Consider the following 26,873-nt stretch of genomic DNA (forward strand, 5'->3'; position numbering starts at 1 on the left):
AGGCTCTGTGGCTGTGTCAGACCCTGCAGCTGAGCAGTGAGAGACACGTGCAGCTCCTCATAATCCAGCCTGTAGGTAATCTCAATTTTGCTGCTTGTGAATTCCTGAAGTCCTTGGCTGTGCTGTGTGCTGTCTCAGGGTGTTTTCTGGAGCACAAGGAGCTCACAGGAGGCTGCAGTTGTTGTTTAATGCTCAGAGCTGAGCTGGGCACTGCAGAGCCCCATCAGGGTCTGGCAGGAGGAAAGTGGGACAGCCCAAAGCCAGGGCAGTGCACTCAATCCTGGCTTCTTGGAGCCAAAATGAAAACTTCTTGTGGAATTGTGGGATTGTGGGATCACAGAATGGCTTGTGTTGGGATGGACTTTAAATCCCACCAGAGCCACCCCTGCCATGGCAATGACACCTCCCATGGCAGGGACACCTCCCACTGTCCCAGGCTGCTCCAGCCCCAGTGTCCAGCCTGGCCTTGGGCACTGCCAGGGATGAGGAGCCCACGGCACCCCTGGGGTCACTGTGGTGTTCAGGGATCAGGGGACATTTATTCTTAGCATGAGTGGTGTCATTTGCAGTGCTCCATGACAAATGGAAGCTGTCAGCTGCTTGATTCCTCAAGAGCCTGCAACTCCAGAGAGCTGCTCAGAGAAGCTCCAGGGTTTGTAGGAAAGATGGGATGTTGATACTCAGGTGTTGTTTCACCTCATGCTGCTGAAGTGTTTTGGCAACTTGGGCTGGGAGGTGCAGGCTTCAGAGAAGTGTGTGAGGTGGCACTTCCTGCTCTGCAAGGGACCAGGGTTCTGCAGGAAATGCATTTACAGGATCCTTCAAAGGGAGAGATCTTCTGCAGGGACCCCTGTAGCACAGCAGTTCACAAACTTCCAACCATGTGCTGAGTGTGAGAGAAATCAGAATCCTCTTGCAAGAGCTCTGAGTGCAGAGATTGAGGACTCAGGGATTCTCATCCCACAGGGATGGTGTTTCATGGCTTTTGGGCAGAATATATTCCTTTGAAAGGAAAATCTTTCTTTTCTCTTCCTGAAAATATTTGTCTTTCTATTCCTAAGTTACTAATCATTAACACTGTTATTAATATTATTAATTAAGTATTAGTGGAGGGTGCAACTGGGAGGGATCAGGTCTGCTCCCAGGGAAGAGGAAACGGCCTCAGGCTGGGCCAGGGCAGGCTCAGGGGGGACAGCAGCAGCAATTTCCCCATGGAAAGGGAGCTCAGGGATTGGCACTGCCCAGGGAGGTTTGCAGTGCCCATCCCCGCAGGTGGCACCTGGAGGTGGCACTCAGGGTGACAAGGTGGGGACAGCTGGGACTGGGTGACCTGGGAGGGATTTTCCAGCCCCAGGGATTTGGGGATTCTGTGTTTCATCTATTAAAATCAGAATTAAAGATGTGGTAAGTGCTTGTTTGAACATTTCCTTTAATTTAGCCTTGTCTCTCTGCCCTCAGTTTTGGGTAATTCCAAGCCAATGAGAATGAGATCAATTTGATGTTTCCACTCTTGTGCACTGGCAGAGAATGTCTGGGACCTGTGGGGATATCCCACAGGCAGTGCTTGGATAAAAGCAATCATACAGAGCAATAAGAATAACAATAACAATAATAATAATAATAATAACAATAATACCTCATTCAGTGAGGGGTGAAGTAAAGCAATGAAAATGAGAGGTCTCCTGGCTGGAGCTGCCCCTCACTCAGCTTTGTGCCTGTTTCTGTTCTTGTTTCCCTGCCTGCTCCAGGAGTCCCAGCAGATGCTGGGCAGGCTGATCCCAGAGAAGCAGCTGCTCAATGACCAGCTCAAGCAGGTCCAGCAGAACAGTTTGCACAGTGAGTACAGTTTGGGGTGTGCCTGAGCTGGGCAGGACCTTCCCTCCCTGCAGTGTGCCCTGCAGCTGGTGTGATGCAGGATGCACGTGAGAAAATGTTGCTTTCTGAAGAAAACTCTGACTTAACCCTGTGTTCCAACCAGGGGATTCCCTTCTCACCATCAAAAGAGCCCTGGAAGCCAAGGAACTGGCACGGCAGCAGCTCCGGGAGCAGCTGGACGAGGTGGAGAAGGAAACCAGGTCTAAACTGCAGGAAATTGATATTTTCAATAATCAGCTGAAGGTAACCCAGCACTCCTTAAACCTTTCTCAATGTTCAGTTAATTATTTTCTAATCTGATTGTGGGGAGAAAAATGAACTGAAATGATGGAGAGTGTCACTTTGGGGAGCATTCTCAAATCTGCCTGTTGAGGTTTTTATTTAATTTGTATTTTATTTTTAAGAAAATGCTGCTCAGCTTTCAAACTCAAGGTTTGAATCACTTTAATCTGCAGAGTCTCTTCAGGAGGAAATTTGAGCCCTGATTCCAAATCTGTGATGGTAAAAATGAAATTACCAATTTCTGGGCTTTTGCATCCAAGAGGTGCAGGACAAGGTCAGCAAATGTGCTGGAATCAGGAGTTCAGATTGAAATCTTGAATAAAAGAGACTTGATTTTCTACTGCCACCCAGAACTGTTATCTGCTCTGTGTGCTCCTGCTTGTCCCCCAGTGTAGCTGCCTGTGGTTTGTGGTTTCATGCTTTACTGTTCATTCTTTGTTAAAACTGTGATTTTTTTTTTTGTGTAATTCTGCACCAGCAATACCAGGGTTCTGCAGAGAGAAATTGGAAATCAATCTGTGGTACCAAACTTTTAATAGCATTCATTTTTTCATAAAATATTCCAGTGTACAAGTACTTTATCTGCTAATTCCACTGGTGGGTTCTCCTGGAAGCTGACCAAAAATGCTCCATTTCCTGCAAGGTGTCACAAATTGTGCCACAAGCATTCAGCAGGAAAATCACTGTGACAGAGACACTGATGGAGTTTAATGAAAGTTCATAGACTTGGATTAAATAAAAAATTGAGGTGGGATTGAATACAATTTATGACATCACAATTAAAACTCAACTATTCCCTAATTACAACACATTATAAACATTTCCTGGCCTATCAGCTTTTGTCTGTAAAATGCCTTAAAGCCAATTATCTAAAATCACCCTGTGGGTTCTACTACAATGCATCTTCCACAGTTCTATTTCTCCAAATATTTAGTTTTATTTGCAAGGCCATCCTTTTTCCAGCTCCATTTCTCTCTCAACAATATCTGTCCCATTCCATGGCATTTCTAAGTCAGCATTTCTTATCTCCAAGTTTGCACACAGATGTGTGAGCTTTCTGTCAGGCTAAAAACTCTTTATAAATCCATTTGTCTGCAGTAGGAGCTCTCCACTCACAGAGAACACAATTCTCTCTTAGGTGATCCTTTCACTCCAAGCCAGGTCATTATGAACTTCCATAATTCTCACTCAGTTACCTAAAAAATCAAAAATCTGTGACAACTTTTAGGAACCACCAGTGGAAAAGTGACTGACATTGACAATAGGTAGAAATTGGCTTGTAAAAATGCTAAATTAATAATTTCCCTAAATAGCAGAAGAACTTGTTGAGTTCTCAGATCCTGGGTGTGTCCTGTGGTGCCATCTGTGTCACTATCAGGCAGCTCACAAAGAAATTGGAAATATTTCAAATTGTGCCTCAACAATTCCTCCAAATCTGAGCTCTAAATATGAGAAAGGTTTCTTGTAAATTAAGGGACAATAGGTCAAGATGGGAAAGATGGAAATCTTCTTTTTAAAAATATATTTGTATCAAACAAATAAATTACAAACTCTGCTTTTAATCAAGGTAATTGAGTTTACCAGGAACTTTTCCAAACCACAGCAGTTCACTGAGTACTCTGGATTTGTCTCCATGTTTTTATGTTCTGTGATAAGTGAATACTTTATACAAGTGTTAAATTACATCATCTTTGCTGTGCCTTAAATCATTGGAGTGATTAGGGAGATAAATGAGATTATTTTGTTTTCTGCTGGGTATTTTTGTCATCTCTCCAAAACAACTGATTTCAGTTCCTTCTGATGAGTCCTTTGGAGTTGGAAATATTTATAGGATTTGGTGCATTTCCACCAACAGCTTTCAGGCTTACAGAATGTTATTAATATTTCAAACCAGGTCACTTGAATTGTGGTGTTGGATGTCTCTAGGTAGAACCCCTTGGTTTCAGGAGATTGTTGGTGCTCAGGTATCCTTTCAAATGAGATTTTTTGGCATTTTATGACACAACAATCTTGTGATTGGGCTGCATTTGGCTGTGAAGTGACTGAGTTTGTTACAAGCCTGAAAGTTTGGCCACTTTGTGTCTCAGGGTTGAAGGAGTGAAACTTCTGTTCTCTTTAAAAATCTCACCCTAGAGATCTGTTAATTAATATTGATACAGGTGTCAGTAAAATGGAGCTGGTCACTTGTTTTTTATTAGGATCATGGAATGTTTGGGTTGGAGGGACCTTAAATCCACCCCAGGGACACCTCCCACTGTCCCAGGCTGCTCCAGCCCCAGTGTCCAACCTGGAACTGAACATTCCAGGGATCCAGGGGCAGCCCCAGCTGCTCTGAGCACCCTGTGCCAGCCCTGGATAAAGAATTCCCTCCCAATATCCAGGATCTAAACTCCCAGCTTAAGACTCCATGTGACTGCAGTCTCCAAGCCCCAATTCCCTAGAACATGGAAGAATCCAGAATTTCTTGCTGCTGTTGCTGCCCAAGGAATGAATCCATGTTTCTGCAATAGTTTTGCTGAGAATTACCCCCAGTGCCCCCGTGGGCTGAGGCTGTGCAGTGCTGTGTGTGTCCTGTGGCTGTCAGTGCTGTGTGTGTGTCAGCAGGGCACCTCTGCTCCCAGCTCCTCTTTACATCTCAGCATTTCTTTCTTCCAGTCAGTGGCAGTGGAAGAGGCAATGCTGCAGTGCCTGTTGCTCCTCCTGGGCTGCATCCAGCACTTCCACTCCTTCCCAAAGGTCTGCATGCCCTGCCCAGGCAGGACCCAGCTCTCTCTGAGTCAGTTATGTGCTTCACTTTCCCTCAGCAGATGAGTGTGCAGTGTTTCAGTGGCTCAGTGTTTGCTAAGGGGTGCCAGCACCAGAACAAAAGCAGAGAGGAGAGTTCAGCACTGTTTTTTACCTGATCCTTACTGCCTGTGTGAGGAGTGTGCCTGGAAATGCAGCTTGGGCACAGCTCTGGTCAGTTATTTTTGTCTTTTGCTTATCTGGAACTTCAAGAGTTTAAGTAAATTGCCAGTTTTGGTGATGATTTTCAGAATTTTTAAAAAGCAAATACTTGGATGGGAAGTGTCCCTACACATCCCTGTGATCTGTGATTCCAGGTAGGACAGAGGTGGCAGCTTCCTTCCTTTGCCCAAAATCCCCCAGGGTGGAGTGAGGGGAGGAATTGTCTGCCAAGGCCAGCCAGAGGCTTTGGGAGCTGGGAATGGGGCAGGGAAGGGCTGCTCTGGAAAAGTTCAGGGAGCACAGAGCTGCAGGGCCCTTCCCTCTGGGGCCAGATTCTCTGCTGGGCTCAAGGGGACAAGATCTGATGGCAGCCTTGGACTGTAATCCCTGGATATCCCAAGTCCTGTTGTCTTTCTGTCAAAAATCTGGGCCCAAACAACTCCATTTCTCCAAAACCATGAAAGGTTTTATAGCAAATACTGTATATCATGAATATTGTATATAGTGAATATTGCTGTGCTCTGTGAAATGCTGTAACTCCTATTCAATATTATGAACGTGGCTGCTGTAACATCTCACATCCTCCTTGGTCTGTTTGGATTTCAATGCCAGGGTCACAATTCCTCTGCTGTTAAGGTAAGGCATTCCTTGTCCTGCACCCCAGGAATGAGCAAAGCCTTGGGGTGTTGAAGGTAAATTGGAAAAGTTGTAACTACACCCCTTAATCAGTGGCTTGGCTTCATTTTTTTCTGGCTTCACTTTTTTCTGTCTTCACTCAGAGCCAGAATTAAAAACACAAAGGAAACAAATTTTTTCATTCAAGCTTAGTTGTTTATTAAAATTTATCTAAAACACAGAGAGGTCTGCAACACTTCTAGCTACCAGCTAAAAGCAAACAAATTGGAAGTGACTCAAGCTAGTACAAAGTCTTTTAAAGCTAAATAATCAAATAAAAAATAACACCTAGAATATTTTTACTTTTAAACCAGTAACTAAACTCCTGTAACCCACAATACAGTACTAACTATCCAACCAAAAATTACTACTTAAAATCATGGAACACAGACAACAAAAAGAAACAACACCCTAAAACCTCCATCTTGTCCCATACCTATTACTGTATTATAAAAACCTCAGATTTCAGATTTTTCACTATATGAAATCACACATTCTATTTAACTACACATCAGTGATTTTAATCCATCACTCAAATTTAAAAACCTCCTCCAAGGCCTCAGATCAAAACCAGTATTCCCTTAAGAATTAATATCAAAAATCTCAAAACTCCCATGTTTCTGAATGCCAGCATTGTGGTTTTGGGATTGCAGCAGGAGTGGGAGCTGTGCAGGATGAGTGCTGGAAGTGCCTTGGCTGTTCAGGTTTTAGCAGAATTCTGTTCAGGATTCAGGAGTTGGAGCTGTGGCTGTGCAGGATAAGTGCTGGGAATGCCTTGGCTGTTCAGGTTTTAGCAGAATTTTGTTCAGGAGTGGAGCTGTGGCTGTGCTGGAAATGCCTTGGCTGTTCAGGTTTTAGCAGAATTTTGTTCAGCAGTGGGAGCTGTGGCTGTGCTGGAAATGCCTTGGCTGTTGAAATTTTAGCAGAATTTTGTTCAGCAGGACATGGGAGATGCTGGCTCTCCCTGCCCCATCCTCCCAGCACATCTTTGTTTCCTCCTGACCCAGAAGTGATGTACATGAGATTTTTTAATCTCCAAAAATGCTCCAACCAGTGCCAGCACTATGAACTAGGTTTGGTTTTCTTAACACACAGTTCTGTCACAGAAAAATCCTTTCACAGAGCACTGACCCAGCACATCAGCCTGGCTGGGAGGGAATAGTTAAAATGTCTGTGGAAAACTGAAGTGATTATTTAAATGTCTCTCTAATTCCAAATTCCCTGAGAACTGATTCTCTCTTTAATGATGCTGAGCTCAGTTTTCATTGAATTTAAAAGTGAGGAGCATTAATGCAATAAAACTGAGACCTGGGTCACAAGGATCAGCTTCCCTTTTGAAACTTTCAACCCTGTATCCAGTGGGTTTGAATCACTTCAATTTATTTTTTATGCAATTTTCTCATTTGGGTCAGTGCATGAGGAGTTTTACAGGAGAACTTCCTGTGGTTTGTAGATTGGGAATTTCTGAAAAACCATCCAAATACTTCCAAGGTTAACTGTTTCAATTTCACCTGTGGCATATTTTCATGAAAATATACCAATTTTTAAAGTGAACTATTTTCAGTGAAAATCCTCAGTGGTTATAGGAAAATTTTCCCTTTTCCAACTGTAATGCTGAGCAGTTCAGATGCAGAATTCCAGGTTATGATAAGAAATTCCAGATAAAAGTTGGATTTGTTAATGCAGAGAACAAATCTTGAGGAAAATATTATGGTATTATTTATATTCTAATTTTTCGGGCAATTGAAGAAAAACTGATTTATATATGAATGAACACTCTGTCCCATGATTCAGCCCAAAGACATTCCTTAAGGATTTCAGTCTCCTGGATAAGCCCTGAAGGTTCTTTAGTAAATCAGCATTAATTAGCAAATGAAACTTATTGAGTTGCTGTTGTGAGAGCTCAGAGGGCAGATTTGTGTATGGAATTTAATAAATGAATTCCACAAACCAACAAACGAAATAAAACAGAAGTGACTGTTCAGATTAAGCTTTGCCCATTTTTCAGAGTCCCATTGAAAGATTTTCTGCTTTCCTAACCCTTGAATGGATAAAACCAGGAGAACAGTAGGTGGTGGGAATGACTCTGGAATGTTTGCATTTGGCAGAGTGTGAGTCTGAGAGATCCCCAAGCACTGGCAGGAGCTGTCTCCTCACAGGGAACTCTTGGGGGCCATCAGTTCTGATTCCCAGAGGGGATGTTTACACCTCTTTGCCTTTTTTTTTAATCCAGGAGCTGAGAGAAATCCATAACAAACAGCAGCTCCAGAAGCAGAAGAGCTTGGAAGCTGAGAGGTTGAAACAGAAGGAACAGGAAAGGAAGACAGTGGAGCTGGAAAAACAAAAAGAAGCTCAGAGGTAAAACTGCTTTAATGGAGCCCTGAATGTAACACCTGCCCTGGCATCTCCTGGAAAATATTCCTGGGGTGCAGGTGAGGTTTGTGTCCTCCAGTGCCACCCTGATGCTTGGGAGTGGAATTTCCCCATGGAAAGGGAGCTCAGGGATTGGCACTGCCCAGGGAGGTTTGCAGCGCCCATCCCTGCAGGTGGCACCTGGAGGTGGCACTCAGGGTGACAAGGTGGCCATGGGGACAGCTGGGACTGCCTGGGCTGGGAGGGATTTTCCAGCCTCAGGGATTCCAGGATTCCATGAATTAGTTTTTTTCCTCACAGTGTTTTTGATCAGGAATTCACATTCCTGCTCAGATTTCCAGGGATTCACATTGTCCTTGGACAAAGTCTGTTCTTTATAGCACACCAAGTGTGTGAGGAGCTGCTGCTTCTCAGCATTTGTCTCTAATCCTGAAGGAATTCCAGGGGTGGAATAGGCCATGGAACACACTGGAGCACTTTGGGCCTTCTTCAGAATTATCTTTACTGTGGCAAATAGTTTCCAGCAGAGAATGTTTATTCATTTCTTGATGCCTTGTCCTCTGGTGGAGGGGAAGGAATGGTCAACTCTGGCAGTTGGGAATGAGAAATATTCCAAGTAATTCTCTGGAGTGCTGTGAAAAACTTGGAAATAGTTCTCCTCCTTGCCCCTCAACATGAGGATAAGGATGGCCACATGTTCTGATTCCTGCTTTTCCCTTACCTTGGTTTGGATCTTTAAGGTCCCTTCCAACCCAAAGCATTCCCTGAGTTTGGGATTTCTGGGAATCATCCCCAGTGCAAGGAGGTGCTGGGGAGTGGTTGATACCTCACCAGAATAAAGTTATGGCACAGAAAAGCCCTAAAGAAGCCCCTTGGTTCTGGAGATGACCCAGAAGCTTTGGTGGCTTTGGTTGGAGTGGCTCTGACCCCCCAATGTCCCCCAGGAGGGTCCAGGACCGGGACAAACCGCGGCTGGAGCGGGGACAGCCAGAGGAGGAACCACAGTGGCAAAAAAAACCCCAGGAAGATGACAAGCAAAAAAGGGAAGAGCTGCCCAAGAAGAAGGAAAGTGAGGACAAGGGGAAACAGGAGATGCAGGAGAAGCTGAGCAAACTCTTCCAGCCCCACCAGGAGCCCAGCAAGCCTGGCCAGGCCCCGTGGTCCAACGCAGGTAGGGTCCAACAGCACAGCAGGGACTGCTTGGGACCCCTCAGCTCTTCCCTTTCCCCCTCTCACACTGAACAAGGTGCTGTTCAGGGCTGGGCTGGGAGCCTTGGTAAAGTAAATCATGCATGGATTGAGCTCCAGGCTCCACAGTGGTTCTGGTGGCATCACTGGTGTTGCCCTGAGGCTGCAGGGCAAGGGAAGGGGAATCTCAGCTGGAAGGGGCTGCATGCAAGGTGTGAAAAACTATTTTGTGTTTTTATTTTTATTTTGCTGTGGGATACATGCCTTGGGATTTTTCAGAGCAGGAACAGTATGTTTTTTAGTCATCCTTTTCTTTTCCTGCTTCCTTTGTTTGCTGGACAAATGATTTGAAATTTAAGATTTATTCCCCCTTTTTCTGCTCTCACAGTCACTTTCAGCTGAGAGCTTTTTCCTGACTTTTGCCTCTATTGGGAATCCTGCTTCCCTCTTAAGTGGCTTGCATGCACACAAGAACTGTTTGGGAATGTAAAACTGGTTTAAATATTTGTCCAAAGGATTGCATGACTTTTGTGACTAAATCCTGCCCAGAGGGGCTGTGGGCTCCCAGTTCCTGGCAGTGTCCAAGGCCAGGTGGGACACTGGGACTTGGAGCCACCTGGGACAGTGAGAGGTGTCCCTGCCATGGCACTGGATGGGCTTTAAGGGCCCTCCCAACCCAGGCATTCTGTGTTTCTATGATTTTCCTGCTGTGGGAAAGAAATAATAAGAAAATGGCATTTAAATAATCAATTTTTGTATTTCCCCTGTGTGCAAAGGGGATAAGGTGCTTCTGCAGACCCTGCCAGGTTTGGTGATTGCTGTCTCCACTTCCACCCCATTTTTGAAGTGTTTAAAAACCAGCTGGTTTGATTTCTTCTCTCTGTATCTGTGTGTTTGTTTCCTTTGCTCAGAGAAAGCTCCTCTAACCATTTCTGCTCAGGAGGATGTAAAAATAGTGTATTACAGAGCTCTGTATCCTTTTGAATCCAGAAGCCACGACGAGATCACCATCCAGCCTGGGGACATTGTCATGGTAAGCAGGGGCTGGGACATTCCTTGGGAAATCCTTCAGCTTCTGCCATGGCTCACTGCAGTTTTATTGGCAAGAAAGGGAACTTCAAATCCCAAACATTTGGTTGTAGTTGTATTGAATAATTTGCAGTTTTTCAGGGATGTGTTGTGTCAAACCCTGAAGCAAGGTTTGCTTTTGTCTGTCTAATTTATAAATTCCCTGGTTCATGGCTGCAGGGATTAAATGGATATTAACACTAATTAATCATTAGTATGTTCTTAATGTGCAGAATGAAAATTCCTGGGGGAATTCTTAAATATTTTTTACTGGGGGAAGTGTATTCCCAACAGCATTCAACAAAATTGATTTTAAGAGCTTTTACATTTTAGCTCAGTTTAGTAACAGTGGATTTTTGGAAAAATACACTTTGTAGACTCCCCTAAATTGTAATTATTATTATTTTTTTAAAAAAACTGTTCTGGGAAATGGAACCTTTTGGGGTTGGTTTGGCTTTTTACTTATTGGGTGTTTGTGACCTTGGAATGGGCTTCTGGAAAATGCAGAGTGAATCCTGGCTGGGTGTCACTGCTGAGGGCTCTGGTGAGGATACAACAGGTTGTAAAGCTGCAGCAGGAAATGCTGAAACCTTGGAGAGGAGATCTGGAGGCTGCTGGGAAATGCTGGGATGTTTTTTTTCCCTGGGAAATAGGGTTTACAGGTCATTCTCTGGGCAAGGCTGATGCCTGTTTTGCTGGGAAAACAACAATTTCCCCAAAATTTTAAGAAGCATTTGACACATTTTTAAATAGAGATTTGCAGTGAAAATAACGTTGTTCCTCAAAATATGTGGTTCTAGGCAGTTCTGCACATATTTATCCCTGTTATTGCAGGAAAAAGAACATTCTTCCTTAAATGTGTGATTCTAAGGAGTGCTGAAATCATTTTAAAGAGAGATTTGCAGGAAAATAACATTTTCCCCAATATATACAATTCTAAAGAGCACTGAAATAATTTTTAAAGAGAGATTTGCAGAGAAATAACATTTTCCCCAATATATACAATTCTAAAGAGCACTGAAATAGTTTTTAAAGAGAAATTTACAGGGAAATAAAATTTTTCCCCAAAATATGTGATTCTAAGGAGCACAACACTTACTTTAAATAGAGACTTTGAGACCATTTAAGTTTTGATCTGTTGCTTTTGGACTCAGTTTCAGCCCTGCCAGCCCCAGCAGGGTCCCTCCTCTCTGTTGCCTTTACTGAAGCTGCTTTGCCCATAATCCAGGCAGGATCCTGGGGGCTCTGCTGCCCTGCAGGGAGGGTTGGAGGGGCTCTGGGAGGTGCTGTGTCAGTGCTGAGCTGTGCTCTAACCCTGCCTTGCTTTGCATCCCTGCCTGCCCTGGAGGTGAGAAGGGTAAGTGCTGCCAGGGAGGCTCCATCCCATCCCCAGAACTGGCTCCCTTGGCTTTGAACCCACCAAATTTTGGTCAAATTAACAAAGCCAGCTCCTTGTCAAAAGTAATTCAGACACCCTGGGCCAGGGTTTGCTTTGGATGCTGCCTTTGGTTCCTCCCTCAGCCCTCCTGTGTTTGTCCTGTGCTTCCAAAGGTCCCAGTGGTTCCTTTCCTTGGAAAACAGCAATGCTCAGGGTTTAGGTGAGGCTGGCAGGTGCCATCAGTGCAGCTGAACTCCAGCTGGGAGATTCCTGTCCCACCAAATCCCTGCTCCCTGGATACCTCACCTCACACAAAGGGAGATTTCCACACTGGAAATCAAAATCTGACCCATCCTGGACCAGGGGTTCTGTCATGGAGGGCAGGAGGTGACAGCCTGAGCCCAGGGCTGGATCCCACTCCTGGATGGAATGGGGCTGGGATCCTGGATGGAATGGGGCTGGAATCCTAGGCTGGGATCCTGGATGGAATAGGGCTGGGATCCTGGGCTGGAATCCTGGCTGGCATCCTGGGATGGAATCATGGATGGAATGGGGCTGGAATCCTGGGATGGAATCCTGGATGGAATGGGGCTGGGATCCTGGCTGGAATCCTGGGATGGAATCCTGGATGGAATGGGGCTGGAATCCTGGCTGGAATCCTGGGCTGGAATCCTGGGCTGGAATCCTGGGCTGGAATCCTGGGCTGGAATCCTGGGCTGGGATCCTGGCTGGGATCCTGGGCTGGAATCCTGGCTGGAATCCTAATCTGGAATCCTGGATGGAATCCTGGATGGAATAGGGCTGGGATCCTGGGCTGGAATCCTGGCTGGCATCCTGGGATGGAATCCTGGATGGAATGGGGCTGGAATCCTGGATGGAATCATGGATGGAATGCTGGATGGAATGCTGGATGGAATCCTGGATGGGATCCTGGGCTGGGATCCTGGGCTGGAATCCTGAGCTGGAATCCTGGATGGAATCCTGGATGGAATCTTGGGATGGAATGGGGCTGGGATCCTGGATGGAATCCTGACTAGAATCATGGCTGGAATCCTGGGCTGGAATCCTGGGCTGAGATCCTGGATGGAATGGGGCTGGAATCCTGAGCTGGAATCCTGGCTGGAATCCTGACTAGAATCATGGCTGGAATCCTGGATGGAATCCTGGGCTGGGATCCTGGATGGAATCCTGGATGGAATCCTGGGCTGGGATCCTGGCTGGAATCCTGGATGGAATCCTGGGCTGGGATCCTGGATGGAATCCTGGATGGAATCCTGGGCTGGGATCCTGGCTGGAATCCTGGATGGAATCCTGGGCTGGGATCCTGGATGGAATCCTGGATGGAATCCTGGGCTGGGATCCTGGCTGGAATCCTGGATGGAATCCTGGCTGGGATTCTGGATGGAATCCTGGATGGAATCCTGGGCTGGGATCCTGGATGGAATAGGGCTGGAATCCTGGGCTGGGATCCTGGATGGAATCCTGGATGGAATAATGGATGGAATCCTGGCTGGGATCCTGGATGGAATCCTGGGCTGGAATGCTGGGCTGGGATCCTGACTAGAATAATGGATGGAATCCTGGCTGGAATCCTGGATTGAATCCTGGATGGAATCCTGTCTGGAATCCTGGGCTGCAATCCTATCACAGAATTAAGGAGTTGTCAGCTGTGGCTCTGAAGTACAGTTGAATAAATAAAAATAACCTCCCACACACTGTAATTCTATATTCAGGTGTCCCTTTAAAGTCTGGTTGTATTTTGGAAAAAAAGAATCTGGGATTGTTGTTGGGACTTGTGGATGGTGGGTGTAAAAATTTAAGGAAATTGAAACAAAATAGCTTCAAAAAGATTCAAAGGAATTTATTTAAACTTCCAATATGGTACTGCAAAACCAGATGTGACTTGTATTTGAATGAAGAGGAAACCAGAGCTGATATGAAGTTTAAATTTTCCTTCAAAGTGCCTTTTCATGGGTGTACATAAAGAACTTGATTGGGTTGAATAAGCAGAGATTTGAGTATCCTCACAGGCAGTTTTAGAATTATTGCAGCCTCAAATCCTCTCCTGAAGAGGCAATCACTGGATGGGTCCTGAACCTTTTGGTTGGGTTTTTTTCCTTATGTCTGGAGAATCCCAGTGGTTTCTGTAAGTCTGTGCCTCACCTCAAAGATGCTGTTTGTAGAGCATCCCCACATCCCAGATTTGCCTTTGCAGTGCTGTTGGTGTCCTCTGTGTGTGGTGACTGCAGCTCCTGCCCCGTGGGGTGGCTGATCCCTGTGTGGATGATTCAGCCTCAGCTTTAATCCCTTTTTCCCTGAGCCACGCTCAGCTGAGCCCTTCCCTCTCCCATCCTGCTGCTTTCCCATCTCTGCTGCAGTGGAAATTTTGCTCTGCACTGCAGGAAAAGCACATGGAACAGGTCAAGCACAAAGTGCTTTTATTTCTGGGATTGTCTTGGGCTGCCAGGGGCTGAGAGATGAGGGGGACCCAAAAACCACAGGAATGAGGGTTTGGTTTGTGCTGGAATGGGAGCGTGGATGTGAATTCCACTGGGAGGCACAGAATCAACACATGGCCTGAGACACAGGAATTTGTCAGCAGCTCCTGTGAAGAGTCCAGGACAGGGATCCATCCCCTGGGACAGGGATCCATCTTCAGGGACAGGGATCCATCCTTGCCTTGGGCTGAGCCCCAATGTGGGATCAGGAAAGGGATTGGGGTTGTGTCCCTGAGCCCCTCAGGTGTGACCCCACCTGCAGAGCTGCCCCAGCCCTGCCCCAGCCCAGGGAGGAGCTGGAGCTGCTCAGAGAGCCCAGAGGAGCCCCAGGATGAGCAGAGGGATGGAGCAGCTCTGCTGGGAGGAAAGGCTGGCACAGCTGGGATTGTTCAGCCTGCACAGGAGAAGCTTTGGGCTGAGCTCAGGGTGGCCTTGCAGGGCCTGAAGGAGCTGCAGGAAACCTGGAGAGAGACAATTCCCAAGGGCTGCAGGGACAGCACACAGGGAATGGCTTCACTGTGGGGTTGGATGGGGTCTTGGGAATCAGGAATTGTTCCCTGGGAGGGGCTGGGATGGAATTGCCAGAGCAGATCCTGCCCCTGGATCCCTGGGATGTTCAGTTCCAGGTTGGAGCAGCCTGGGACAGTGGGAGGTGTCCCTGCCATGGCAGGGGTGGAGCAGGACAGGTTGTGGGGTCCCTTGTGACCCAAACCATTCCATGGTTCTGAGATTTCAATATGGAAAAAAAAAACAAAGAAAAAAAAAACAAAAAAACCCCAATTCTCAAGCCCTCTTGCATTGCAAAAATTCATGACTGCAGAGGAGATGGGTTATTTTCAGTAAAATTTCCATTTGCAGGGTGTTGTGTTAACTCTCTGATTTCCTGTGTCTGCAGGTGGATGAAAGCCAGACTGGAGAGCCAGGGTGGCTTGGAGGAGAACTGAAGGGCAAAACTGGATGGTTCCCTGCAAACTATGCTGAGAGAATTCCAGACAGTGAAGTTCCAGCCTCTGCCAAGCCCGTGGCCGAGCCCTCTGCTGCTCCCAAAGTGTCTGTGCAGGAGAGCTCCACTCCCCTGGCAGCCCCTGCCCCTCCTGAGGCTCCTGCAGCTGCCAACAACTGGGCAGACTTCAGCTCCACGTAGGTCTGGGTGCTGCTGAGCCCCTGAGTGTGGGGCCCTTTGGGGCTGGCACTGAGCACAGGAGCCAGAGTGCAAACTGGAAATGCTTTCTGTGCAGTGGAAGGTGCTTTCTGTAGGAATCAGTTCAGATTGCAGCCCTGTGGGATTGAGGCTGCTCCCATCACTCCTGCCTGGGCACAGCATGAGCAGGAGACAGCCCCAGGGGGGGATGTGGGCATGGGGAAATCCCAGGGTGTTCACTTCCCTTGGAATCACTGAATCCCAGGCTGGGTTGGGCTTAGGGGAACCTTAAATCCCATCCAGTGCCACCCCAGCCATGGCAGGGACACCTCCCACTGTCCCAGGCTGCTCCAGCCCCAATGTCCAACCTGGAACTGAACATTCCAGAGATCCAGGGGCAGCCACAGCTGCTCTGGGCACCCTGTGCCATCCCTGCCCACCCTGCCAGGGAACAATTCCTGCCCCAGATCCCACCCAGCCCTGCCCACCCTGCCAGGGAACAATTCCTGCCCAAGATCCCACCCAGCCCTGCCCACCCTGCCAGGGAACAATTCCTGCCCAGGATCCCACCCAGCCCTGCCCACCCTGCCAGGAGCAATTCCTTCCTCATCTCCCACTTCAGTTTCTCTCTTTCAGTGGGAAGCCATTCCCCCTTGCCCTCCACTCCTCTTTTAATGAGCAATCCCTCTCCAGCTCTCCTGGAGCCCCTTCAGATCCTGCAACCTCCTAAATCCTTTCTCCATTAATTGCCACCAAGCCTTACTGAAGGCTTCCAACTTGCTTATTGTTATGTACAATATGCTGATGACATGAAGAGGTGATTTAATTCCTGCTCACAGCATTAGTAAAACTGATGCAATATGAACACATGCTCTTCCCTGGATGTCTTAACTCAGTACACTGGGTACTTTTATCAACTGCAATTAATTATCTTTTGGCCATGAAATCCATGTTTATAAATTAGTATCTCCATAGGAGGCCCTGGCACAGCTGTGGCTGCCCCTGGATCCCTGGAATGTTCAGTTCCAGGTTGGACATTGGGGCTGGAGCAGCCTGGGACAGTGGGAGGGGTCCCTGCCATGGCACTGGATGGATTTTAAGGTCCAAACCCAAACCATTCCATGATTCTGTGTCTAAAGGAAAGAGATGTGAGAGGTTCATGGGGAAGATTTCAAAGCAGTTTTGGAAAGCATTATTATTTTTATTTCTCTTTCCACTGTGCATAATGCAGCCTGCAGTGGTTGAACTTGTTTGTTTGGACACAGCTAGGAATTGAAATAAAACCCTGTCCTTCAGGGACAAGGAGATCAGTTTGAGGGTGTTTTTGAAGGCAGAGTTGTGGTTAACCAGTGTCCAGTTGCACTGCTGCAGTTCAAGTGCTTGTGGACACCCATGGAAATTAATGCAGAATATTGAAATATTTGTTCTGCATGAGTTTTATTTTGTTCCTGCTGTTTTTAACAGTAGGAATGACATTGTTCTTTTCTCTTTCCTTTGCAGCTGGCCAGCTAACAGCAGTGAGAAGGCAGAGAGTGATAACTGGGATGCCTGGGCAGCTCAGCCCTCCCTGACCGTGCCCAGCGCGGGGCAGCTCCGGCAGCGCTCGGCCTTCACCCCTGCCACTGTCACAGGCTCCTCCCCGTCCCCTGTCCTGGGCCAGGTCAGCTCTGGGCTCACCCACATCTTCTGAGCCACCACAAGGGCTTGCAGAGCCAAGTGGGAACCTTGTCCATGCATTAAAACATTCACCTGACATAGGGGAGGGGTGGCAGGGAGGCTCCACCTGCAGAGCTGCCCCAGCCCTGCCCCAGCCCAGGGAGGAGCTGGAGCTGCTCAGAGAGCCCAGAGGAGCCCCAGGATGAGCAGAGGGATGGAGCAGCTCTGCTGGGAGGAAAGGCTGGCACAGCTGGGATTGTTCAGCCTGCACAGGAGAAGCTTTGGGCTGAGCTCAGGGTGGCCTTGCAGGGCCTGAAGGAGCTGCAGGAAACCTGGAGAGAGACAATTCCCAAGGGCTGCAGGGACAGCACACAGGGAATGGCTTCACTGTGGGGTTTGAGGGGATCTTGGCAATTAGGAATTGTTCCCTGGGAGGGGCTGGGATGGAATTGCCTGAACAGATCCTGTCCATGGATCCCTGGGATGTTCAGTTCCAGGTTGGAGCAGCCTGGGACAGTGGGAGGTGTCCCTGCCATAGCAGGGCTGGGATGGGTGGGGTTTGAGGTCCCTTCCAATCCAAACCATTCCATGGATCTTTGATCCATTGGCAACATCAGGGGCAGGATTACACACAGAGCAGTTTTTGGTTTGCTGATCTGGGGTGGCTTTTTCAGATTTTCAGGTTTGGGTCACTTCCATGACAGCCTTCACTCCCAAGTGGGTTAAGTGGAACAGCAATGGCCCTCTGTCCCTCTGTTCAGGCATTTCCTTTTCCTCAGTGGGACAACAAACTGTTCTTGGGAAGTGCCAAATATCCACCCCAGAGCAAAAAGAAATTGGAATGTGCCATGAACAATGTTCAGCAAAGCATCATTTTCCATGAAATGGACCATAAATCAGCTTCATGAGGGTTTATTACATGTACATCTTAAGTAAAAATAATTCATTTAATCTTGATGCACTGATGATGTGTGAGCAGACAGAAGTGCAGGAGGACATTTCTGTAATGTGAATGTAAACATTTCTGGAATTATTGGGAAGTTTAACTGCTGCTTTAGTTGAGACAGTCTGTATCTGTTGCTGTCTAAGCAGCCTAAGGATGTAATTGCTTAAACAGCTTTCCTGCTGAAGGTGGAGCATGACTGACTCCTCTCTTTCTTCCTGAAGGGTGAAAAAGTGGAAGGGCTGCAAGCCCAGGCTCTGTATCCCTGGAGAGCCAAGAAGGACAACCACCTGAACTTCAACAAGAACGACGTGATCACCGTGCTGGAGCAGCAGGACATGTGGTGGTTTGGGGAGGTGCAGGGCCAGAAGGGCTGGTTCCCCAAATCCTATGTGAAGCTCATTTCAGGCCCCATCAGGAAATCCACCAGGTATTTGGTTTGCTTTTCCTCTCCTTTCCTTCTCTGCTGGGGTACAAGGAGATAGGAAGAGCTGCTTGAATTTTAAAGTCTTACCCTGTAAAACTTGGTTTTAACTTCCAGTCCTGAACATTTGTGTCAGCAGTAAGAAAACTGACCTCAGTGCTCCAAGTGCCTCACTAACAAAAGATTAATTAACCTTCTTAATTATATGTCACTTGCAAGTGCAAATTGAGTGTATTGGACTTTCTGAAGTACAGCTCCAAGCCAGAGCTCCTCTCTGCCCCAAATTAAAAGGTATTCCTCATAGCTAAGTCACTTCTCATTATTCTTGGAGGATTAAACATTTAAAATCTCATTTTTTGTAATGTGAAAGCAACATTAACATTAGGAATAGAAATGAGAAATGGTTTTAAATCATTTTTCCTGAGGAAAAAGAGGAGATGCAGAAAATTTTGTATTTAAGGCACTTGCTTAAGTGTGACCATGACATACCAGAGGATTCAAAGCTTTATTTTGCTTTATTTATTTACTGCCTCTTCTTTGAAAACCCAGGGAGTTCCTTGGGGTTGCACGTGCATTTATGAGTTTGAAACAGAATAATCATTTTTCTGAAGAGATTGAATTTCTTAAATAACCATTATTTTCTTCTAAAGCATGGATTCTGGTTCCTCAGAAAGCCCTGCTAGTCTGAAAAGAGTAGCATCCCCAGCAGCCAAGGCAGCGGTGTCAGGGGAAGGTGAGTCCTGGCTGGCCTGGCAGCCTCTAACTCTGCTCTGAACACAAGAACTCTGCTTTTTGCCAAAATCAGCAGCCACACTGTGCTCTTCAAACCCTTGTGCAGATCAGTTTGCCTCTAGAATAATTTAGAATTATTATCATTGTTATTATTGTTAGTGTAACAATTATTGTATGTTGTGTATAGAGAAGGAATAATTTCATATACCACAGAAGATTCTAAAATTTTTTTTGTAGTTTTTACTTTTTTGGGGTTTTTGCCATTGTTTTGGTAACATTTTCTGATCTGGAATGCGTTTTCACAGAGGGCCCAATAAGCACCATGTGTCCATGTGTCAGGAATTGGTAGATATTTTAATTTTCCCCAAATCTCACTCCCAGTGTTTCATTAGAGCTCTTACTGAAAGCAGTGACAGTCACTCAGAGATCCAGCACAAGAACTCTGCTTTTTGCCAAAATCAGCAGTCACACTGTGCTCTTCAAACCCTTGTGCAGATCAGTTTGCCTCTAGAATAATTTAGAATTATTATCATCAGATTAACAGTTGTTGCATGTTGTGTGTAGAGAAGGAATAATTTCACATACCACAAAATATATGATTTTTATTTTTTTGTAGTTTGTACTTTTTCCAATATTTCTGGGTGTTTTGCCATTATTTTGGTAACATTTTCTGATCTGGAATGAGTTTTCACAGAGGGCCCAGTAAGCACCATGTGTCCATGTGTCAGGAATTGGTAAATATTTTAATTTCCACCAAACCTCACTCCCAATGTTTCATTAAATCTCTTAATGAAGGCAGTGACAGTCACTCAGACATCCAACACAAGAACTCTGCTTTTTGCCAAAATCAGGAGTCAGATTGTGCTGTTCAAGTGGTGTTAAAATCCTTGTACAGATCAGTTTGCCTCTACAATAGTTTAGAATTATTATTATTATTAGAGTAACAGTTATTGTATGTTGTGTGTAGAGAAGGAATAATTTCACATACCACAGAAGATTCTAAAATTTTTTTTGTAGTTTTTACTTTTTTGGGGTTTTTGCCATTATTTTGGTAACATTTTCTGATCTGGAATGCGTTTTCACAGAGGGCCCAGTAAGCACCATGTGTCCATGTGTCAGGAATTGGTAAATATTTTAATTTCCACCAAATCTCACTCCCAATGTGTCATTAAATCTCTTAATGAAGGCAGTGACAGTCACTCAGAGATCCAACACAAGAACTCTGCTTTTTGCCAAAGTCAGATTGTGCTCTTCAAATGGTGTTAAATTCCATGTGCAGATCAGTTTGCCTCTAGAATAATTAAGAATTATTATTATTATTATTATTATTATTATTAGAGTGACAGTTGTTGTATGTTATGTATAGAGAAGGAATAATTTCACATACCACAAAATATATGAATTTTTTTTTGTAGTTTGTACTTCTTCCAATATTTCTATTTTTTGCCATTCTTTTGGTAACATTTTCTGATCTGGAATGAGTTTTCACAGAGGGCCCAATCTGTCCATGTGTCAGGAATTGGTAAATATTTTAATTTCCCCCAAATCTCACTCCCAGTGTTTCATTAGAGCTCTTACTGAAGGCAGTGACAGTCACTCAGAGATCCTTGTGGTCAGCTCCAATTTAAGGTGGAGCCTGGGGCACAGGCACAGAATTCACAGATCTTTTTCTGAAGGGTTTTAAAGGGGAATTCCTGGCAGTTGTGCCCCTTCAGCTGGAGAGGAATGTCCCCACAGGAGCTGCCCTAACTCCCAATCCCCTTCAGTGCAGTCAGATTAATTAAATCACAGGCAGAGGAGATCAATTAACCCAAATGCAGGTTACAGGTGAACGTTTCTGTATGGTCCTACAGCACACCTGAAGTTTCTGACTGCAATTCCAGGTTCAGTTTTGGGGACATTTACATTTAAATTGCATCTGGCACGAGCAGCACAGAAACTGAAAGGAGGGAAGAGCAGAGACAAGGGAGATAATGAATTATTTCCAAGTACAGCTGCTCTTGCTCAGTGAATATTCCAGAGAATCCCAGCTGGTTTGGGTTGGAAGGGACCTTCAAAATCACCTTGTTCTGGTTTTCCTGGTGTTTGAGGAGAAGGAATTGTGGGCATGCAGAGTCTTGTGCCAGGTGGGATCTCTCAGGTGTCATGTTTGTATTGCCAAGGAGCACAGGTTTAAACACTTCCCAAAAGCTGTGAGTTTGAGAACCAATAAAGCAGGAATTTAACATCTTCTGTTGGGAGGCTTGAAGAAAAGCTCTCGTGCACAAACTGATTTTTAAGGTGCATCCCAGACTCTGAAAATTCCACTCATCAGCACAAACCAGGACTGGGAAACATGTTTAATATCTAAATGAATGATTTGTAGACATTTAATTATAACAGCAAATTATACACACCTGCCCTGAGGCAGCCTTTTGACAGATCCTATTCAGTTCAGAGATATACATACAGTAATTTCACCATTATAAGCTGCACCAGTTTGATGAAAATTTTGGTCCGAACCCAAAGTGTGGCTTATAATCAGGTGTGGCTTATATATGGACAAAGAATGAAAAGTTGCTGTTTTAGTTTGGAGGACAGGTGTGTGCTGAGAAAGGCAGGAGCTTCTCTTTGAAATGGAGAATGTAAACCCCCTCCCTCCAAATTATTATAATTTTGAAATCAAGAGGCTCTCAGGCAAAGATATGGGAATTAGGAATAACAGTTCTTTACTAGGGAAATTAAAATAGAAATACAGCACTACAAAGAACAAACCCCAAACCCTGACACAGTCAGAGTACAACCTGACACCCGTCAGGCAGGGTGTTGGCAGCAGTCCCATCCCATGGTGGCTGCATCCTCCTGCAGTGACAGATGTGGCTCAGTTGGAGCAGTGCTCCTGTACAAGGTGCAGTTTCCCTCCGGAGCTCCAGTGGGGATGTGGAGAAATCCGGTTTTCCTCTGGAGTCCAGTGGAGAAAGGGGCTCCCTTAGTGTCCCAAACCCTCTGTTTTTATCTTGGTAAGAAATGTTGGGCTCTTCCCCCTGGCTGGAGCAACTCCCAATGGGATGCAGTAATTTTATCAGTGCCACAGTGGGACTCAATGGCCATGAGCAGAAAATGACTGGCTGGAGGAAGGATGGGCTGTGAAAAGATAAAGAACAATGCCCTGCCTGGTTTCAATGGATGCCCATTAGCAGAATATCTCCCACAGAGATCAGGATCACTGCCCCACCCTCAACAGATGGTGATAGAGCAGATACCTTTTATCACACTCTGTACTGTAACCTGCAGCTTATAATCGTGAAATTACTGTAGTTTTATCCATTAAATATTGATATTTTAGTGAGTAATAAATAATAAATTTGCCTTCTGCCTAACCCTGCTATTAGTGAGGGTTTGCAGAGGATCATGGGGTTCCTCAGGAGTTCTCCATGTGCTGTGTTTGCATTTTGCAGAGTACATTGCCATGTACACCTACGAGAGCTCGGAGCAGGGGGACCTCACTTTCCAACAAGGTGACCTGATCCTGGTGACAAAGAAAGATGGTGACTGGTGGACGGGAACGCTGGGTGATAAATCAGGAGTTTTCCCATCTAATTATGTGAGACTCAAAGATTCTGAGGTAGAGAAATGTTTTCTTTGGGGTTGTAGTGGTAGCTGCAGGGCAGGGCGTCCTAGGGGAAATAAAAATACATTGCAGATTTGCTGAGTGGGACTGGAAAGGAAAAGCAATTACAGTACCAACAATAGCTGCATTTTACAACTTAATATTGTAAATAAATTGGGGGATCTTCCATTCAAATCATGCCAACATTGGTGCACTTGGCAGTTTTTTAGTCAGAACAACCATGATTTTGTTTTATTGATAAGTTTTTAATGCCTGAGCTGTCTCTTACTGCCATTATTTAAAAAAACCCAAACATCTACACAGTAATATTTCAGTCCATTGCATATTTCCCCTATCATTTGTTGCAATCAAGAACAAATTTTGCACCAAAACTTTGCTAACTACTGTATTTGACAGTTTTTGACTGAAAAATAGAAATATTTAATAGATGTTTCATCTCTTTTTATCATGAAATAATTCCACAGAACTCATCCTTGGTTTTTTGAGGTTTTTTTACTTTCTTTTTAGGCATTCTAAAGAGAGATGTTCTCTCATTTATATGGTTTGAGAGGATAATTTATGTCCTAGCAGGAATTGTTTAGGTTCAGAGTTGGGTACACAACTTGATGAGGATTCTGGAATAATGGGGGGTTTATTAAATAAACAAAAATCAGTGAATTTTGGGGGAATCTGGATGGAAATGCACAAGAACACAGTGAAAGACTGCAGCACAGAGCCTGAGCAGAGTCACTCCCTAAAACCATTCCTGGTGTGGAAAAGGCAGAGCATAAAACCTGCAGTGAAATCTGCAGCTGCAGGAAACCTTGCAAGAGGAAATTTCTGCAGTGTCAGGAAATTCCAGCAGCATCCTCTGGGCCAGGATTAAAAACCTTGTAGGTAGGGATGTTGAGTATTGCAGTTCTTGGAGAGATGGGATTGGGACACTGGGGGCAAATCCTTGTGGAGAGCTCAGGGGTTCAGTTCTGAGTCCTCTCAGAGATCAGGAGTTCAGTTCTGAGTCCCTTTCTCTCAGCTCAGGGGTTCAGTTCTGAGTCCCTTTTTCCCAGAGAGCTCAGTTTGGTGTTTTTGTCACCTCAGCTTGGGCTCCCAGAGCCAGCTTTGCAGAGGATTTCACATGTGCTGCTGTGCTTGGACAGCTGCCTGGGCCTGGAAAATGTTCTGAAAAGAGAAATCATTTCATGTGTTCTGCACTACTGACAGGCCCAAAGAAAAGCAGGGGTGATCTTTCAGCAGCAAGGGCAGAGTTTGTAGAAATGACTCAAAATCTCCATGGTTTCTACAGCAGAAGAATTTTTTAAATTTGTTTCTTCTGTGCCAGGCTGTGCCCATTCACCTCAGGGTGCTAAAATAACCATTCCTTGTTCTTTCAAACTTCAGTTTATTAAAAAAGTGGGAAAGTCTTTGTTCTTCAGTGGAATAATGGCACAATGACCCATTCTGAGGGTTTTCCTTAGGGGAGGTGGATGGATACAGGGCTTTATTCTGGATGCTGAGAATTCCCTCTGTGGGGATGGAGCTCAGGGGGAACTTGGAAACACAACAATTTCAACACATCTGATTATAAAACTTTGCATAGGGGTTCAGAAAACAATCCCTGAATGGATTAAGGTGGGATTTGAAGGGTCCTGTTGAACAACACAATGGCAAGTCCTTGCTGGGGTTTATTAAACTGACAAAGCAAGTTCTGCTCTGCTGGCTCAGAGACTCCATCACTTGTCACAAAATGTCCCCAGGTGCTCAGTGAGTGTCCCAAACACTTCCCAGAGCAGCAGGAATTGCTGGCATCACCCAAACCCTTCCCAGAGCAACAGGAATTTCTGGCATCCCCTGTCAGTCCTTGGGGCTGTTGAGGCCATGTCCCTCTGTCCCCAGAGCTGCACTGGGGTTTGTCCTCATCCCCTGTGGAGCTCTCCTGGGTCCCTGCTCCATGACCCAGCTCACAGGGGTGCAGGAAGGGTGGGGATCTGGGCAGAATCAAAGATGGCAGGGAGGAGAGGAAGATTTGCAGCTCCTGGAGGCTGTAACTGTGATAATCTACCAGTGACAGCAGAGGAGCACTGAGACATCAAGGCAAGCTGAAGATGAATCTGATAATGCATTCTCTAGGTGGCTCAGAACAACATGTGGGTTTGAATGGCCCTTTCCTCTCAGCCACTGAGCTCCTCTTCAGTTACTCCTCAGAATCCCCAAGTTTTCACAGCATCAGCTGATGGGGACAATATGGAGGAGGAAACTTTCTTTTCCAGAGAGGATTGAGGATTCTGTGGCAACCTTCAGGTGGTTTGATGTTGGCTCCAAGTTTGTTAGGAGGATCCTGAAGGTGAAGAGGGTGAAGTTGAGGGAGGTGGAAGTGTTGAAGGCAAGAGGACATTTCTGACTCCCCAGCATTTCTGACCACAGTGCAGTTTAGATTTCAGTTGCTGTTGTCCACCTCAGACCTCTTTACTGCAGGACACAGAGCTGGCAGTGGCCTGGGAGGAAGCTGCAGGAATTATTTAGGGGGCAGAAACTGATGTCAGGTTTTCCAGGATTTCTTGTGGGCTTTGCCTCCCAATCCCTTGGATGCTGATGTTCACCCCTCAGCTCACCCTGTCTGGGTGCAGAGAATTTCTCAGGAATATTTGCAATCAGCTCTTTGGAGGGATGAAAACTTCCATTGTTTCATCTCAGCTCCACAGAATTCCCATTCTGTAGATATATGAATTTGCAATCACAAATAGGATTTGCTTTGGAATTACAAATGGGATCTACTTTGAAATTACAAATGGGATCTATTTTAGAATTACAAATGGGATCTGCTTTGGTATTTGCAGCCCATGAAAGGGAATAAAAGTCTGCACTTCTGCATTAACAAATCATCCACTTCATGCTTGGTATTTATTCCCAGATATGTAAAATGGATTTCTGTAAGAGCAGAATTTCCTGTGAGTTTTTGACTGCCATGCTTGTTGAGTGTGTTGAGTGCAGCTTTGTAAATCATTTTCATGTGCTGGAGAAAGAAACCTGAGTGCTAAACTTGCATCTTGTTCTCCATTTCAAGGCTCCAGGAGCAGCTGGGAAAACGGGAAGCTTAGGGAAGAAACCTGGTGAGTCAAATATGTGACAGCACCTTCTCTGTGTTCTTAAGTGTTCAGTTCAATGGCAACAAATCCCTTTCCAAGAAAACAGAGTATGTTTGCTCTTGGTCATCTTGGAGTAATTTGCACTGATGAAAACCATTATAAAATAACTGGAATAAATGCAGTTAATAAAGAATGTAACTGTAATAAAAGAATTCATCCTCTGATCATTCTAGCGTGTCAATCACTAAAGAACATGTAGCTAGAGAATAAAAATCTGCAAAAGTGAGTGCAAACTTCCTGATGGATTGCTCAGCACAACAGTGGGAGCCATCCCCCCTTGTCCTGGCTTTCCAAGCCTTGTCCAGGTCCCTCTGCAGGTTTGTGAAGGCAGAAGACAGGAGGAGGAATTTCTTATTAAATACAGCAGGTGCTGGCAGGAGAGTGGAAGGTTTAAGCAGAGAAAAGCCAAGAGCAGAGTCAGTGCTGGGTGAGGGCAAAGCCAGGGAGTTGTTGGGCCAGGAGCAGAGCTCTGCTGCCCAAAGGGCAGGGCTGGGTGGGATCTGGGGCAGGAATTGTTCCCTGTGATGGTCATGAGGGGCTGGGCTGGAATTCCCAGAGCAGCTGTGGCTGCCCCTGCATCCCTGGAATGTTCAGTTCCAGGTTGGACACTGGGACAGTGGGAGGTGTCCCTGCCATGGTAGGGTGGGTTGGGATGAGCTTTGAGGTCCCTCCAGCCCAGGCCATTCCATGACTCCAGGAATTTGTGTGCTAATCCCAGACCCGGGTTTAAAGCACCTTTAGAACTCAGCTCCAGGCCTTTCCATCCCCTGTCCCTGCTGACAGAGGTTCTGCTGGGCTTGATTCCTGTGTCCTTTGCAGTGCCCTGGGATTGCTCCTCACCCTCCTCATGCTGCTCATTTGTATCTCAAACACTTCTCTGATAGTTTTTAATGCTATGATGGTCTGTTCCTTCTAAATGTCACATCAACCATTTGATCATTTCCATGCTGACCTTCAGCTCT

General features: G+C 45.7%; 1 protein-coding gene across 5 annotated transcripts in view; it reads left to right on the forward strand.

The window, feature by feature from the left end:
• The window catches only part of ITSN1 (intersectin 1), a 106,765-nt gene that overhangs the window by 51,725 nt on the left and 28,167 nt on the right, over positions 1-26,873 (forward strand). For 3 of the 5 annotated variants that reach the window (XM_033051045.2, XM_033051047.2, XM_033051049.2), the window contains 12 exons: positions 1,749-1,836; positions 1,979-2,118; positions 8,012-8,136; positions 9,096-9,322; positions 10,251-10,372; positions 11,756-11,764; positions 15,179-15,423; positions 16,925-17,084; positions 18,248-18,453; positions 19,098-19,180; positions 22,617-22,783; positions 25,830-25,875. In XM_033051045.2, coding sequence (XP_032906936.1) covers positions 1,749-1,836; positions 1,979-2,118; positions 8,012-8,136; positions 9,096-9,322; positions 10,251-10,372; positions 11,756-11,764; positions 15,179-15,423; positions 16,925-17,084; positions 18,248-18,453; positions 19,098-19,180; positions 22,617-22,783; positions 25,830-25,875 — 1,618 coding nt within the window. The remainder of the gene's footprint in view (positions 1-1,748; positions 1,837-1,978; positions 2,119-8,011; positions 8,137-9,095; positions 9,323-10,250; positions 10,373-11,755; positions 11,765-15,178; positions 15,424-16,924; positions 17,085-18,247; positions 18,454-19,097; positions 19,181-22,616; positions 22,784-25,829; positions 25,876-26,873) is intronic. The other 2 variants (XM_033051046.2, XM_033051048.2) reach the window with 1 other exon arrangement.

Source organism: Catharus ustulatus, chromosome 2 (genome assembly GCF_009819885.2).
Source record: "Catharus ustulatus isolate bCatUst1 chromosome 2, bCatUst1.pri.v2, whole genome shotgun sequence".
Classification (NCBI taxonomy): Eukaryota; Metazoa; Chordata; class Aves; order Passeriformes; family Turdidae; genus Catharus; species Catharus ustulatus.